At 50.1% G+C, this 16,043-nt stretch overlaps 7 protein-coding genes across 7 annotated transcripts; 5 read left to right on the top strand and 2 right to left on the bottom strand.

Annotated features, from left to right (window-relative positions):
- Positions 1–243: 243 nt before the first annotated feature.
- VTN77DRAFT_8346 (uncharacterized protein) lies at positions 244–1,308 on the bottom strand (the record flags this gene model as incomplete). The annotated part of the gene is made up of 8 exons (XM_069424834.1): positions 244–532; positions 591–664; positions 727–872; positions 924–952; positions 1,009–1,047; positions 1,098–1,123; positions 1,173–1,198; positions 1,260–1,308. 8 exons carry the CDS (start codon positions 1,306–1,308, stop codon positions 244–246), a joined length of 678 nt encoding a protein of 225 aa, XP_069274760.1.
- Positions 1,309–1,553: 245 nt separating this feature from the next.
- VTN77DRAFT_8345 (uncharacterized protein) lies at positions 1,554–3,598 on the top strand (the record flags this gene model as incomplete). Its single annotated transcript, XM_069424833.1, has 2 exons — positions 1,554–2,275; positions 2,335–3,598. The coding sequence occupies 2 exons, from the start codon at positions 1,554–1,556 to the stop codon at positions 3,596–3,598; spliced, it is 1,986 nt and encodes a 661-aa protein (XP_069274759.1).
- A 480-nt stretch (positions 3,599–4,078) lies between these two features.
- On the top strand, positions 4,079–4,936 carry VTN77DRAFT_8344 (uncharacterized protein; the record flags this gene model as incomplete). The annotated part of the gene is made up of 3 exons (XM_069424832.1): positions 4,079–4,227; positions 4,797–4,842; positions 4,916–4,936. The coding sequence occupies 3 exons, from the start codon at positions 4,079–4,081 to the stop codon at positions 4,934–4,936; spliced, it is 216 nt and encodes a 71-aa protein (XP_069274758.1).
- A 364-nt stretch (positions 4,937–5,300) lies between these two features.
- Positions 5,301–6,730, top strand: VTN77DRAFT_8343 (uncharacterized protein; the record flags this gene model as incomplete). Its single annotated transcript, XM_069424831.1, has 2 exons — positions 5,301–5,319; positions 5,385–6,730. The coding sequence occupies 2 exons, from the start codon at positions 5,301–5,303 to the stop codon at positions 6,728–6,730; spliced, it is 1,365 nt and encodes a 454-aa protein (XP_069274757.1).
- A 2,132-nt stretch (positions 6,731–8,862) lies between these two features.
- VTN77DRAFT_8342 (uncharacterized protein) lies at positions 8,863–11,130 on the top strand (the record flags this gene model as incomplete). Its single annotated transcript, XM_069424830.1, has 1 exon — positions 8,863–11,130. One exon carries the CDS (start codon positions 8,863–8,865, stop codon positions 11,128–11,130), a length of 2,268 nt encoding a protein of 755 aa, XP_069274756.1.
- A 1,083-nt stretch (positions 11,131–12,213) lies between these two features.
- Positions 12,214–14,316, top strand: VTN77DRAFT_8341 (uncharacterized protein; the record flags this gene model as incomplete). The annotated part of the gene is made up of 1 exon (XM_069424829.1): positions 12,214–14,316. One exon carries the CDS (start codon positions 12,214–12,216, stop codon positions 14,314–14,316), a length of 2,103 nt encoding a protein of 700 aa, XP_069274755.1.
- Positions 14,317–15,254: 938 nt separating this feature from the next.
- On the bottom strand, positions 15,255–15,812 carry VTN77DRAFT_8340 (uncharacterized protein; the record flags this gene model as incomplete). The annotated part of the gene is made up of 1 exon (XM_069424828.1): positions 15,255–15,812. One exon carries the CDS (start codon positions 15,810–15,812, stop codon positions 15,255–15,257), a length of 558 nt encoding a protein of 185 aa, XP_069274754.1.
- Positions 15,813–16,043: the final 231 nt, after the last annotated feature.

Here is a 16,043-nt window from a genome sequence, read left to right as displayed (position 1 = left end):
TCTTCAACTTTATAGGTCCTGTTTGGACTGTTGATGATATCTTGTTCATACGGATGATACCTGTTCATATACTTCCTTCAATCCATATATTGCATAAAGATACCCGAAATGGACCTAGACCTAGACCTAGAACATTACTACCAACACAGCCAGGTTAACCATTCCAGCCAAGTCCCATCCCATAACGCCAAGCTCTTGATTCTTGAAAGCGAGAATACTTCCATCCATCGCCGTCATCGTCAATCAATCAGCAAGTCGGTAGCTGACGAGCGTGTCCACCCGATGATTGTTCGTGCTGAAGCTCCTCAACTGCACCTTTTCGCCGTTCTTGATCTCCTTCGGGTCGCTGTCGCCCCATTCGACGGGGACCTCCGAGTCGGCGTCTGCATAGACGAGGACGTTGAAGGTGCAGTCCCCGTCGAGGACTGGGAGGAAGGTCACGGACGCCGTGATCTGCCGGAAAATCGCCTGGATTTCTTCCTGGATCTCCTTCTCTGTCTTCTCCTGCGTTGGCGCAGCGGGAACCACGTCCCTGGGATTGTCGTCCGTCAGCTATGCTAAACCATGTCCCAATTCGCTTTTTAACATACCCAGGACCGGCATTCTCTTTATCCGCGGATTTCCGTAAAGGTCGGTTCTGAGCCGACTTTCCGAAGATATGGACCTAGATTTGCGTCGACGGATTAGCATGAGCCTGCATCCGTTGTCCAGAGTAGACAATCTCACATCGAATTGCCATCTCTCCACGACCTCTCCCGTCTCCTTGCTTGTAATGACCACGACAAGCTTCGATATCTTTCCTCCAACCATCCACTTGTTCAGCTGCGACATGATCTTCTTAATGTAGGCTTTGACTTGGTCGTCGGCCGTGACTGGGATTCGTCAGTGAAACTCGAACAATCGACGGGAGGCGCTGAGCGAACCGAGCATGTTGAGGCCATATTTCTTCACACTAGCAGTCATCGTCAGTAAGGTCCTTTTCTGGTCTGGCGAGCTTGCAACACTCACGCTGTGAAATCCTCCGCAGGGTAAACACCGCGCTGGAAGCTGTACGGCAATTAGCACGGCCCACTCCAAAACCATTGCTTCTAACGTACAGGATGGAATTGATCGAATATTCAAACTGCTCTCCATCAGTATATAGTCTCACAGTCATGAGTTCCTGTCCTTACGAATTCTGCCACCAGTTTGGCCGACCCTGCTCTTCCGTCAGTCTCCGCAAACCCGCCAATCTCATCCAGATCGCTGGTGTTGTTTACCTTTCAGGGATAATTTGTGAACTTTCGACTTGTCTTTTTCTGTAGGCATTTTGATGAGTTCGTTCTGAGGAAAATATCTCTGTACTGAGGCAAATTGGGTTGAATGGCAGCTTTGACGTGGTTGCAACTTGCGGGATTGTTTACAGCGATAGTCGCCCCAGCAATTAAAGTCTCCGTTCTCCGCCGCGGCCCTGTTGCTCCAAATTTTTTAGTAGCCCGCAAAGCCTACGGACACAGCTCGCCAAACATCACCACGCCTCTGGTGCATTGACTGCTTTCAATGCCGATATCCCGATGCGAGGATGTCTGCGAGTGCTCCGATGGCTGAGCACATCGACGAGGCGCCCGACCTCGGGGCTGCTTGAACCCGCGTTCTCTTCGTCTGAGAGGATTCGATCGTTTACCACCTCTGTCGCGCGGCACGCCCAAACTCCCAAAGCGGTGTCGGATCTTGAGAAACGAATTGCGGCCATTCCGATCGAGCGTTTTCGCAATTTCTGCATCGTCGCCCACGTCGACCATGGCAAGAGCACGCTCTCCGACCGGCTGCTCGAACTCACCGGCGTCATCCAGCCCGGCGAGAACAAGCAGGTCCTCGACAAGCTGGACGTCGAGCGCGAGCGCGGAATTACAGTCAAGGCTCAGACGTGCACCATGCTATACAACCACAACGGAGAGGACTATCTCCTCCATCTCGTCGACACTCCCGGCCACGTCGACTTCCGTGCAGAAGTCTCCCGGAGTTACGCGAGTTGCGGAGGAGCACTGCTCCTGGTAGATGCGAGCCAGGGCGTGCAGGCGCAGACGGTTGCAAACTTCTACTTAGCGTTCGCCCAGGGGTTGGAACTCATCCCGGTCATCAACAAGGTGGATCTCCCCTCTGCAGAACCGGAGCGTGCGCTCGAGCAGATGAAAAATTCGTTTGAGATCGACACGGACAACGCGGTGATGGTGTCCGCCAAAACGGGATTGAATGTCGACAAATTGCTGCCGACTGTTATCGAGAAGATACCAGCGTGAGTAGTATCCTTCTGACTTGACTTCCACCTGCTTATCGCTTCCTGTTTCCTGTTAGACCCGTCGGTGACCATACCAAACCCCTTCGCATGCTCCTTGTCGATTCGTGGTATTCGACATACAAAGGTGTGATCCTTCTTGTCCGGATTTTTGACGGAGAGGTTCGAGCTGGCGATCATGTGGTCTCCTTTGCGACTGGTCTGAAATACTATGTCGGTGAAGTCGGCATCATGTATCCTGAACAGACGCCGCAGACCGTCCTCCGCGCCGGCCAAGTAGGCTATATCTTCTTCAACCCGGGCATGAAACGAAGCCAGGAGGCCAAAATTGGCGACACATATACCAAGGTTGGCTGTGAGAAGATGGTGGAAGCCCTTCCCGGTTTCGAGGATCCGAAGGCGATGGTCTTCGTGGCGGCCTACCCGGTCGATGCTGACCACTTTGACCACCTCGAAGAAAGTATCAACCAGCTCTTGCTGAACGACCGGAGTGTCACCGTGCAGAAGGAATCGTCGGAAGCCCTAGGCGCAGGTTTCCGACTGGGCTTCCTGGGCACGTTGCACTGCTCCGTGTTCGAGGATCGACTGCGGCAGGAGCACGGCGCGAGCATTATCATCACTCCTCCGACTGTCCCAGTCAAGATCATCTACAAAGATGGGAAAGAGACCATCATCACCAACCCGGTCCACTTCCCCGACGAGGAAACCATTCGCGCGAAGGTGGCCGAGATCCAGGAACCGTACGTGATGGCCACGCTTACGTTTCCGGATGAGTACCTGGGCAAGGTGATCGAACTCTGCGAAGCGAACCGGGGCATCCAGCACAGCCTGGAATACTTCACTCCGACGCAGGTGATTCTGAAGTACGAGCTGCCGCTGGGCCAGCTGGTCGAAGACTTCTTCGGCAAGCTCAAAGGCTCGACGAAAGGCTACGCCAGTCTGGACTACGAAGACTCCGGGTGGAAGCCGAGCAACATCGTGAAGCTGCAGCTGCTGGTGAACAAGAAGCCCGTGGACGCGGTGTCGCGGCTCGTTCACTACAGCCAGGTCGACCGCCTGGGCCGGCAGTGGGTGACCAAGTTCAAGGAGCACGTCGAGCGGCAGATGTTCGAGATCGTCATCCAGGCGGCGGTGGGCCGGCGGATCGTCGCGCGAGAGACCATCAAGCCGTACCGGAAGGACGTACTGGCCAAGCTGCACGCCAGCGACATCACGCGACGGCGGAAGCTGCTCGAAAAGCAGAAGGAGGGGCGGAAGCGGCTGAATGCGATTGGGAATGTGGTCATTGATCAGAAGGCTTTTCAGGCGTTTCTGGCAAAGTAGAAGTATACCTATGTACCTTGCTTTCTTGTCGTTGTACTATATTATATTATATACCTATACTCTTGTATTCTAGCATCATATGGCGTCATTGCAGGTAAATAGATACCACATGGGCGAATAAATAAAATGTGTTCTACGAATAAACGAAAGTTACAGTTATGTACGCGTCGACTACTATTATTAACGACTTATTGTTCCGAACTGACAGTATCCTTTCTTTCTGGGATTTGAGACTCGCTTAAAGCCATTTGCATATCACCACTGTATATTATAAAAACCTTAACAACTTCCGTTTTGCACACTGTCACGTGGCTGTGAAATACTACCTAATACAAGGAATGTCTCCGTAATTATGGCTGAACCCTGATTCGATTCCTTGGGAGATGGTGCCTGGGGCATCTCTTCTCTCTTAGTCAGCAGCTTACGCCAAGGGACGCTACGACGCTAAGAGGCAGCGGGGCTCAGCCGCTCACCTGACGAATGATGGCGCGCAGGATGGTGCGGGAACGGGTCCAGAACCAGCACCACAACGGCAAGGAAGCCCTTCTTGACGTGGCATCCACCAGGGCCCAGGGGCACCCATGTAACCTGATTATGCCATTGCCATCAAGAGTGCCGTGGAGAAAGAGGTGCCTGTGGCAATCATACGGGAGAAGCCTTGCAGCCGCCTGCGGACTCCCGAAATCCGCTGGTCTGGACTCTGGAAAGGCAACTGAAACTGGTTATTTTTTATCTTCTGTCTTGTTTGCAAGCAAAGGGCATTCAGCGATCTACAGATCGATGGCGGATTTTCGTCTGTGTCTCACTTGGTTGCTAGTTCTGCCGATATGCTCTCGAGTCTCTGGTCTATGCGCAAGGAAAGTGCGTGGTGATAGCGATCCTTGTGGGCGTCGCTTTGACTGGTCGGGTTTAATTAATTAAAGGAAAGTGCGCCTTGGCTGTGTTCCTAGTGAGGCAGGCACAACCCTCATTACCCTCCTTCCCGAGCCGCGCGCCCTCTGGTCTGCGTCTCCTCTCTGTTTCCCTCCCCTGGGCAATCAGCAAGCAATAATAATCAATCTGTCTCCTCTTCTCACCCCCGTCGCTCGTTTCTAGTCGGAATAAACCTTCCTGTCTTCCTCCTGTTCCAACCCTCGTGAGGGGCGTCTTTTTTCACTTCGCTTCGTCGGTCTTTTCGCGAATCTGTGCACGCTGGCAGTGACCACCATCCCCTGCGTCTCCCAACCACCACCCTCCCCTCTCAGGTAAGCATCACCACCACCGCCTGTTGCCATCTCGATTATTCTCTCTTCCTGGCATCGTGCTGACGGCGACCAGACCATGATCCCTGCCACCTGATTCTCGAACTCGCAGACCGAATTTATGCTTACATTCTTCATTGACGTTCATGTTCGACCTTATCCATTCGTTTCAGCCTGGTTCCAATTGATGACATTGGGGCCTTTTGAATTTTGACCGTCTCAGTCGCGGAGTAGAGAAGACTTGACGTCTCCTACGATATCCGTCTCCTTCTTACGCTCGTTGTGTGCTTTCGCTTTTTGTGCCGTTGACCGGCTCGACTTGACTCACTTTTCGATTGCGACCCTTACGACCAACGCTCCTCGAACGCCTTTGATTGATTGATTGATTTGATTGTTCTTTCACGTCCGACATTTTGTTGATTGCCATTCTGATTCCCCCATTCCATTTGTTCACCTTCGCCATGGCCACTTCTCCGAATGGTATGTCGATAATATGGGATATTCTGCTATTTAGACTTCGACTGACCCTTTCCTCCCTGTCAAAGTTCTGAAAGAGTTCTCCGGACACTCATTTTTTCGCCGTTGTATCTCCTGTCCCGACACCCCGCCGGTGTGTAACTGCGGCCCAGATGAAACCTGTGTCGAGAGCAGCCGTTCTTGCAACCAATGCGCCACGACGACCTGTCTACCGGCGGTTAGCGCGCCTACTCCGACCCCGAGCTCGGGTTCAGGGAGCAACGCGGGCGCCATTGCCGGAGGCGTTCTTGGAGGTATCGCTTTTATTGCCATTTTGATCTTACTCTTCTGGTGGTTCGTCATCCGGAAAAGGCGCGAGGAAGCCAGAGCGATTGCGGAGCAGGAAAAGAGCGACTTCCGTCAAGGGCGCCAGTCGACGAGGTCGATGGCTTCGATTGCTTCAACCGTCCTCACCCGAGCCTCCAATGTCATTCAGATCGCCTATATTCCGGGAGTGACGAATCGATCCGGCCCGGACACTCCGGGCACGCTGGTTCCTCCGGTGCCACCACTCCCAGGCGCTAGCCCAGACCAACATTTCTTCGTGCCTGGTGACCTTCGGGACTCGCGGTTCTCCGACATGACAACCGATCGCCGCAGCATTGCGACCAGTCTGGCGCGCAGTAGCGTTGCGACGACCATCTACCGCAGCAACGCGATCGTCAGTCCGGTTCCGGCGCAGCAAGCTCTCCGTACCAAGGCTGCCGTGGTCTCCGTCCGCCCCTCCACCAGCGCCTCCAACGATGGCCCTTCGGCGCGGTTGAACGCTCCCGCGGTGCCTGCCATCACGAAAGCTCAACTCAGCAAAGCGCAGGCCAGCAGTTCCATTGTCGCCCGCCCGGTGGTGGCTCGAGCAGTGAACGTCAAGAAGCCGGCTAATAAGACCAAGGTGCCCACCGTATCGGAAGAAGAAGAAGAAGGCAGCGACTCTACCAGGGGCGGCAGCAGTAACCGCTCGCCATCCCCTGCGTCCCACTCGCGGGCTCGTCGGTTGGACAACAATGACTCGACTTTCGAGAGCGATTCCGACGAGGACAGTGATGATGACGCTCGATCTCGGAATCGGCGGAGAAGCGGTGTCACCAGTGACGCTGGCAAGTCGACCGCAACCATTGTTATTAAAACTACTCCCACTGATGGCGAAGGCCCCTTCGCAGACCCGTCACCTACTGAGATCTCTCCTTCCGACCCGTCTCCCGCTCCGAACACGGCTGTGTCGTCGGCACGTGTGAGCACTCACAGCAAGTCCAATTCGATCCATCGTCACCGGACTAGTGTGGGCTCGTCGCGACTGCTCGAGACCAGCTCGGCCGGGGACGCTTCTACCATACAAAGATCACAGAGTCCGTTTTCAGATGAACATGAAGTGAAGTAGTTCGTTGGTGAAAAGGATTGGTGATCTTTCTTTATTTCTGTGTATTTAGCCTTTATTTATGTCTTATTTTGGTTACATTTTCATGCTGGTTCTTCTCTTCTTTCTTGATGGGATGGTCTCGACCGGCTTCTTCTGCGTAAGTTGCCGATGTGGATGACAATCCATCGATCGATCTACAACGGCGTATATGTGAGCAGGTTTGGGTTGTAATTACGCTAGCTACCTGGAGGCGGAATCTTGGATGATACACTTCTTTATCTTTCATTTGGTTTGTATGTACAGACAAGAAGACAAGGTTGGATTTCTTTGCCAGGCATCTGAAGAGACTCGTAAGACATCAATATCCCTGACTGCCAAGGACAGGACAAAATAGGCAACCTCAGACAATACCTGTCTGTTGGTTTGCTACCTTTTGGTGCCTTCCTTGTTCTCTCTACTTGCTTCCATTATTTACTCCTTATGAAGAGAGATATATATGATATATTCGTATGGGTACATGTGCATGTATCTTGCCTCGATCTTATATATATTCCTGCTTTTCTGAAACACCCATATATAAAATGATCCATCTATTGTATATCTATCTACCTAGCTATCTACTTTGTTGGCTTCTTCCAATATTTTCCAGTTAGATAGATCGTCAGTTCAGACGAGATGAACCTCCTAAATAATATTTAGAGAATTAATTGATTCACTGGATTCTATAGCTTTATTTGTTAACTTTATTTATACCTATGGTATATATGTAACTTCTGGAATGGTAATTTCTTTCTTTCTTTTATTTACTCTTACTCTCTCTCTACCCCCCCTTCCCCCCCCTTTTTTTTTCTGCAATTACCCTAAGGTACCAAAAGTACGTATCCATCCCTCCTCTTCGAATATTTATTCTATCCTTTTGAACGGCAGGGGATCATCCATCCGATTGAGAGTAAATCCCGTCTCCAGCCTCACTTGTTTTTTTTTGCGCTTCATTCAACGTCGCCAAATGACTTACATATCTCTCTCTATTTCCGCGGATGTATATATATTCACACTCTTTCTACGCCACCTGTTTTTTATTACGTACTTTGAACTCAGATTGGAGGAGATTAACTTTTAAAATCACTTCTATTAATAGTTGTTACCTAGCAAAGACTGAGAGCAGCCAATATATCTTCATGAAAATCAACGACATTGGCGATGGAGCTTCGCTTGTCGGTGGAAGGCGTATGCATGTATGTTCTGGGAGGGCGCTCAGCTGTATTACTATTATCTTTGTAAATCTATATCTATAAAAATCTAATATATTTTTGATCAATCTAGTTCTATTTGAATTTTTTTAAATAGTATTTTATGACCAGATAACTGGAATTTCGATCTTTTTAGATAGTACTTACTATCTCTTTATTTTTATTTAAACTATGATAATAATAGAAGATCTACTTAATTATTTTTATTTTTATTTTTTAATTTTATTGATAATAGCTATTTTTATTGTATATTATGCTAATTTTTATTAGGGTTACTTAAGAATATTATTGAGGATCTTCAATTTTGAGACTTCAAATGTGAAAGTCGATGATTTGTTTTATCACCGAATTGCATCAGTACTGTACTGTACATATACCTGTATGTATGTACTCCTGCAGATACATGTATATACTCCTTCTACCTATTTTTTATTACATTACTTTGGACTTAAATTTGAAGAGATTAACTTAAAAAAAAAAGACTTCTATCAGTTGTACCTAATAGAATAAATGATGTTTGCAATGTAGGAAGCTTTGCTTGTCAGTGGAAGGCGCATGTTCTGGGAAGGCGCTCGGCTGTACCAAAGCTTCACCACCACCAGCCGAGAAGCTCATCTCACCAGTCAGTCACTCCTCTTATTTCTGCTAACTTCTCCACTGAAAATGGCCCACTGAGTGGTCACCTGAGCGAATTATCTATAGAATATGATCTAGTTAGAAGAGAGACTTGGAAGGGTTCGCCGTTCTGCATGTGGGTACTATGACATGAACAAGATAAAAAAGGCAGTACATACATCCCAATGCGCGGTTGATAATACTTGAAGTCAAACCTGAACATAGCTCAAGTTAACAACAATTCCTACAGTACCAGACGCCTTATTATATACTCTCTAGGTGACCAACATGTCCTCGCGAAGACCAATCTACTTCAACGCGACCGCAGCCTCCGAGACTTGCCCGCGTGTCCACGTCCCAGGCTTGGAGTCATTCCACAAAAGTCTTCCGAATTACGCCCCAACACCGCTGATCTCGCTCCCCAGTCTTGCGGCTGAACTAGGAGTCCGGGCGGTCCTCATCAAAGATGAAAGCAACCGGTTTGGCCTGCCCTCCTTCAAGATCCTGGGAGCGTCATGGGCTGTCTTCCAAGCTGTGACATCATGCCTCGGACTGCCGTCGACGGTGAGCCTTGAAGAGCTGTCGAAGAGCACGAAAACGGCACATATCACCTTATTCGCGGCCTCAGAGGGAAACCACGGCAGAGCAGTTGCTTTCATGGCGAGGATTCTCTCTCTGGATGCGCACGTTTTTGTTCCCAAGTCGGTGGACGAGAATCCTCGCAGCCAGATCAGTGCTGAGGGCGCTCACGTCCATGTTGTCGATGGAGACTACGATCTGGCTGTGAAGGAGGCCGCCCAGGCTTCCAATGCTACCGAGGGAGGCCTCTTAATCCAAGATACCTCCTTTCCTGGATACGAGAAGATACCGTCCTTGATCGTGGAAGGCTATTCCACCATGCTGAACGAGGTCGAGGCGCAACTCGCAGATTTGGGCTTACAGAGCACTGTCGTGGTGACTCCAGTCGGGGTGGGATCTCTCGCACAGGCTGTGGCTCTGCATTGCAAGTCTTGCGGCAGACCGATTTCGGTGGTCGCAGTAGAGCCGGATACAGCTGCATGCTTGTACCAGAGTTTGAATGCTGGCAAGTCAGTGTCGGTCAAAACATCCTCTACCATCATGGATGGTATGTGCTGCGGGACACTGTCCGTCAACGCCTGGGACGATCTACGCAAGCTTGTAGATGCCAGCGTCACGGTGTCTTGCTACGAAAGTCACTATGCTGTACAATATTTGGCCTCCCAGTCTGTCGCGGCCGGGCCCTGTGGAGGTGCCACCGTTGCTGCGTTGAGGTACCTGGCATCGACACAGCAGACAACAGTGCCGTTGAACAAGGACGCTGTTGTGGTTCTGCTCAGCACTGAAGGGCCTCGCTCATATCCGATCCCTGCTGATGTGTCTATCGACGACCCTGTTGCTCTGACGCAGACACTCGTCAGAATCGACTCGTCCAATCCTACGCTCTCAGTCGCGGGAGGAGCTGGTGAGACCAAAATTGCGGATTATATAGCTGCTTGGCTCGAGCATCGTGGGATTGAGAACTACCGTGTCGAAACGAATCCCGGTCGTCCATCTATTGTCGGAGTTCTCCGTGGCACTGGCGGGGGCAAGTCGTTGATGTTGAATGGCCATTCAGACACGGTCAGCCTGGCTAGTTATGAACGAGATCCCCTTTCGGGTGAGATCGCTGAGAAAGATGGCCGTCAAGTAGTCGTGGGGAGAGGTAGCCTTGACATGAAAGGCGGCCTGGCCGCTGCCATGGCCGCAATGTCGGCCGCGAAGGCCAGTGGTGATTCCCTGTGTGGCGACGTGATCCTCGCAGCAGTTGCAGACGAGGAAGATGCCTCCCTGGGCACGAAGGATATCACTGACGCGGGCTGGCGTGCCGACGCAGCTGTGATCCCGGAACCGACCATGCTGGAGCTCATCGTCGCTCACAAGGGGTTTGTCTGGGTGGAAGTGGACATCCTCGGCGTTGCCGCACATGGCTCGAAGCCTGAGCTGGGAGTCGACTCGATTCTCCACGCCGGTTGGTTCCTGAGTGCTTTGGAGGCCTATCAGCGCACGCTTCCCACGGACGATTTCCTGGGTCCAGCCTCGCTGCACTGCGGGCTGATCCGCGGCGGAGAAGAGCCCTCGTCGTACCCGGCCAAGTGTACGGTGACGGTGGAATTCCGCACGATCCCTTGTCAAACGGAAGAGTCGATCCTGCACGACATGAAGACGCTGCTGGCGGACATTGCCAGGGACAAGCCCGCTTTCCGTTACGCTGAACCGCGCATCACCTTGTCCCGCCCAACACAGAAATTGCCCGCCGACCACCCGTTGGTGCAGACGACCGCGGCCATCGCGACGCCCATTCTCGGCCGTAGCCCTCCTGTAAGCAGTCTGGCGTTCTGGTGCGATGCCGCGCTGCTGAGCGAGGTGGGAGTGCCCGCGATCGTCTTCGGTCCGGCGGGCGCCGGCCTTCATTCCAAGGAGGAATATGTTGAGGTGGAGAGCATCAAGCAGACGGAGGCGGTTTTGGTTGAGTTGATTCGGGAGTTTTGTCGGTAGAGTGGACGCATACTTATAAATATGAAATATAGCATCCTGTCTGGTCAGAGAAAAGAAACTGTCAACTCACTCGTTGCAATCTGTTTATTTTAATTCAAAGAGCTGATCAGAGGCGCTAGCAAAGTTGAGCTCCATAGATACAAACTGGAGGTCGAATAACGTCAGTTTTGCAGATTCGGCTGTATGTACATACTTACATTAATTGCGATATTCCATTCTAGTTTTTTTTTTCGGAGATCTGAGCCATGGTAGAGAGGACGAACGACTTTGTAGCACATACGTCCATACATACCTGTGGCAACTAACAAAAAATATTATTTTGTTTTATTTTCTTTGATCTACACGCGTAGTGTATTGACACTGGCGTAAGTAGGTAGGTAATTATTTCAGCTGAGTTGATTCATCTACATACCTAGGTATAGTTTAAGGGCTCCAGCCAGTTCTATTTTATTCCAAGATCAGATCAAAGATGCTAGGAAAGCTGAGTTTCATGATAAAAACTGAAAAAAAAAACAAATAGAGTATGTACTAGACATACATTCATTCATTGGTCGCGATATTGTTTTGTAGTCGGAATGTCTACAGTAAACCGTGGTAGAGAGAACATACCTTTTTTATTTTTATTTATTTTTTAAATTTTTTAGATTAGATTTTTTTTCCCTTTGATTTACACTACTATACTGCCATTGCAACTAAGGTAATTCTTTAATGTATTCAACTTGAGTTGATTCATAGGAGGTATGTATAGTTTAAGGGCTCCAGCTAGTCAGGTGACTGGCTCTGTTCTATGGTACGATAAATGACTCTGGACTCCCCGCCCGATCGCCCACTCGACGAAAGACGACATACGACATGCACAATACAATGGCTGATCGTTGTATGACGACGACAGCAGTTATACAGAATACATAAGTTTATTCTACTATTGATTTCTTCTGGGCTTCTATGTGACTTCTTTCTTTTGAATCAGCAGCTGATTTGAACGTCACTGACGGACTGACGGTTACTAACCTCCGCCTTCACACATGTCATATCATATCATGTAATATGTACAGTACGAGTGCCAGGCTTTAATTCGTCAGCATGGACGCCGACGCCGATGACAATAATGACTTTTTCTTCCAAGGTCTGGGTCCAGATTTTGAAAAAATACATATGCATGGATTGTCAGCGGGGGACTCTTCTCAGATGTATGACTATGACTATGGCATTGGCATGGAGTGGCCGTCGTCGTCTCTCCATGATCATCAAGCCCAAGCCCAAGCCCAAGCCTTGGACTGGAACTGGAATAATGAACAGCAACACCCTGAGGCTGAGGGATCTGCCTCTACAGGGGATTTCTTCTCCTTGTCGGATATGATCGATCTGGACCAGATCTGCTGTGCTGATGACCAGCCTGGGGATATTAATGCGCTTTCTTCAGCGCTATTATCCCGTGCTGAAACAGGAAATGCTTTGCAAAACGCAACCAGCAGCCCTGCTGCTGTTTCTTCTGCTAGAGAAGCAGAACTTCGTGGGCAGGATTTTGCTAACGTCCCCCAATGGCTCGATGGCGCCTATCGCCCTCCTGTCCCCTGCACCTACTGCCGCCAGCGCCGGCTGCAGTGTCTCATCATCCGCACCACGCCCGTGAATCCGAACCCTGTGACGTCGTGTTCCAGCTGCGCGGCGCTCTTCAGGGAGTGCAGCCTCGCGAGAGGGGAGAAGCGGCAGCCGTCTGACTTTGAGACTGTCACTCCGGTTTATGGGCATCTGCATGGGGTTACGGAGAGGGTGGAGGAGATGGGCAGTGATCCTGTACATGCTGTACAGGAGGAGAACAGAAACTCTTGCGAGGCAGTGCATGGAGGCAGTCAGACGGCAGCAATGAATGACGGACCATCCGACAATTCCAGACCATTCTCGCGAAAAGGAGCCAGGGTTCTTCGAAACTGGTTCCACCAACATCAAGACTTCCCGTATCCCACCGACGAAGAGAAGAAGGCGCTCGCCCAGGAGGCAGGCCTCACCAAGCGCCAGGTGTCGAACTGGTTCGCAAACGCCCGCCGCCGCCAGAAGCAGCAGCAGAACGCCCTGAATTCGTCTTCCGTGTCGAACCAGTTCTTCCCGTCGGGTTCGCCGATGCCGACTACGGATGGCTTCGCGTTGATGACGCCGATGGAGCGGTGGAAGAGATCGCCGCCGGAGAGCGAGCCGGTTTCTGAAGCGGTGATCAGGGATGCGATTGCCAGTGCGAGGAATCTTGACGAAGCCGGTTTTGGTACTGCAAACCGGTCATTTGACGATAATATGAATGACGGGGATGATTTCTTCCCGGTTCTGGATGACGCTGCCTCGTCCCATTTTACGTCTTCCGTCTCCAGTCTCGGAACGAGATACTCGGAAGAATCCTCAGACAGCGTCTCCTCCGCCTGGAGCTATCAATCCGGAGACAGGAACTGGCCGTTTCCGTTGCTCAGCGGGAAGCAGAGTAATATTCTTGGAAAAAGACGTCGCAGACGGAGAAGACGCCCAGTGGAAGAGCACCGCTACCAGTGCACCTTCTGCCTTGACTCGTTCAAGAAGAAACACGACTGGTGCCGCCATGAGAAGAGCGTGCACTTGTCGCTGCAGGAGTGGATTTGCACGCCGAGTTTGGAGGTTATGTTGCAGATTGGACAGACGTCTCAAGACGAGTCTCAGGAGGAATCCCACCAGGCGGAATCTCACCAGGAGGGTTCACAGAAGGAGAAGAAACAACACCCATGCAACTTCTGCGGCTATCCCTCCCCCTCCCCTACCCACTGGGCAACTCACGACTTCGAGATCTGCGCCGACAGACCGCTCTCCGAACGCACGTTCCGCCGTAAAGACCATCTCTGGCAGCATCTGCAGAAGTTTCATCGCTGCAGAAGCAGCAACAACAACAGCAACAACAGCGGCAATAGCAATGGCATGCCCCCCGACATCGCCGCCTCCCTCGAAGCCGTCTGCCGGATAGAACGCAACGACGTCCGCAGTCGCTGCGGCTTCTGTGGCTTGGCGCTGCACACCTGGAGCCAGCGCGCGGATCACCTGGCGGAGCATTTCAAGGAGGGGCGTCGTATGAGTCAGTGGATCGGCGATTGGGGGCTGGATGGGTCGGTGTTGAGGGAGTTGAGGGATGCGGTTTTGCCGGAGGAGCGTTCGCCGTGGGCTGGTGGATGAGATACTTAGTCTTGTATATAGTAATATAGGGAATGCTAGTTTACATGATATAATACCCAGAGAAGAAGAAGTATGTCGGGAAGTGACTGACTGACTTAATTTTAGCAGAGTGGTACATATAGCCCGCCGTTAATGCGGACTGAATAGGCCACTCCGCCAAAATTCAAGTGACGAGATGTATGTAGTTAAATAAGTACATACATCATGTACTGTCCTTGTGTCATGATGATGGAACTAAATAAATAGAGAAATAATGACCTTCTGATAGAGAGAGCAACCCGCCACTCCTCCTTTCAATTTGTGCGTTGCAATTGACTGCTGTATGTATCAAGAGTTCATTCATACGTAAATAAATACTCTATATTGTTCATGTTGGAATACCTACCTAGGTAGGAACTAGAACTCCTTAACTGACAAGACATTGTAAAAAAAAAAGACGATGGTTAGTTACGGAGGCTAAAAAAACAAAAGTAATAATGAGAAAATAAGCTGGCTGACCAAATCCTTCGAATATGATCCTATCCTATTTATTTATTATTCGTTGTCTTGCTGGATAACTTACATGCTTTAATTGAAGCCACGAGTTCTATAGAGATCTTTTTTTTTTCTCATTTTTTTATTCCTGGAACTTCCCAGAATCTGTCTGACTCGGACACCATTAATTTTAATACCCCATCATCACAAATCGCCGCTAATAATAATCTGATGATCTATTGATGATCTGATCGCTGAATGGAGAATTTCTGCCCAATTAATTGCCAATGCTTCCCAATTTGGTTGTCATTGTGGTTTTGGTTGTCAGTGGTATCTTGCCCCTATATCAGGTATTATCATCTCAGGATATCATAACCTTTCGTGGAGACGTAGAATTATGTATGTACCTCATCTCCTTTCCCGCAACAAAGACAATCAATCAATACATTTTGTGACAACGCCTGTCATATACATACGGCCGCTTTTGCATCCATCGCAGCCAGCCACAGCCTAGGGCTTGCTTTTCCTAGAATCAATTTGAGCAGAGAAAGTCCTGAGAGTATTGCTTGCTTTGGCCCAGCACCTAATAGAGACAGCGGGGTTTGCCAGCGTGATATGAAACCATACATGCTGAAGTCGATTTTTGTTGATGCTGATGATGGAGAATTCTGCACAATTAATTGCCCATGTTTCTGACTTGGGTATGGTTGTAGTTCTGTCTCTCTGTGTTCCTGGTAGATTGCCCTACATATCATATTCAACAGCGAGTGCTGGAGGGCCGTTCTGGAGGTATGTATGTATGTCATCAAGTTCCCGTCTTCTGTGGATAGGTAATAATCCGTTTCGATCGGGAGATCCCTGACCTGCTGGCAGGGACTGAACGATGCGGGAGAGGACGTCGAACGAAAAAGGTTGGCCAGCGACATCTTCACCAGGAAGATAGGAAGTAGGAAGGTTTTTTTTTTTTGGATAAGAAAGAAAGTAGGTTGGAGAGGTGTGGACTCGGGAAGGGTTTCGGTCATACGAACCGACTGAGTTAAGTCTTGAACAAAGCTCAGACCAGATCAGTTTTATCTTATTATATTTTGTCGCCCTTCCTCTTTTCTTCCCAGAGGTAGATGTCAGCGACTAGATTAGATTCTGCTGTCGCTGATGGTTTTTCTGATTGATGGAGATCGATGACGAGGAGGATGAATGGATTGGGACGAAGCACATTGTTGGCTATTGGTTGGCTGACTGCCTGGTATAATGGA

This window comes from Rasamsonia byssochlamydoides (assembly GCF_041956645.1).
Source record: "Rasamsonia byssochlamydoides strain NRRL 3658 unplaced genomic scaffold VTN77scaffold_70, whole genome shotgun sequence".
Taxonomy (NCBI): domain Eukaryota; kingdom Fungi; phylum Ascomycota; class Eurotiomycetes; order Eurotiales; family Trichocomaceae; genus Rasamsonia; species Rasamsonia byssochlamydoides.
The sequence above is the reverse complement of the archived record's forward strand: the minus strand, read 5'-3'. Positions and strand labels throughout refer to the sequence as shown.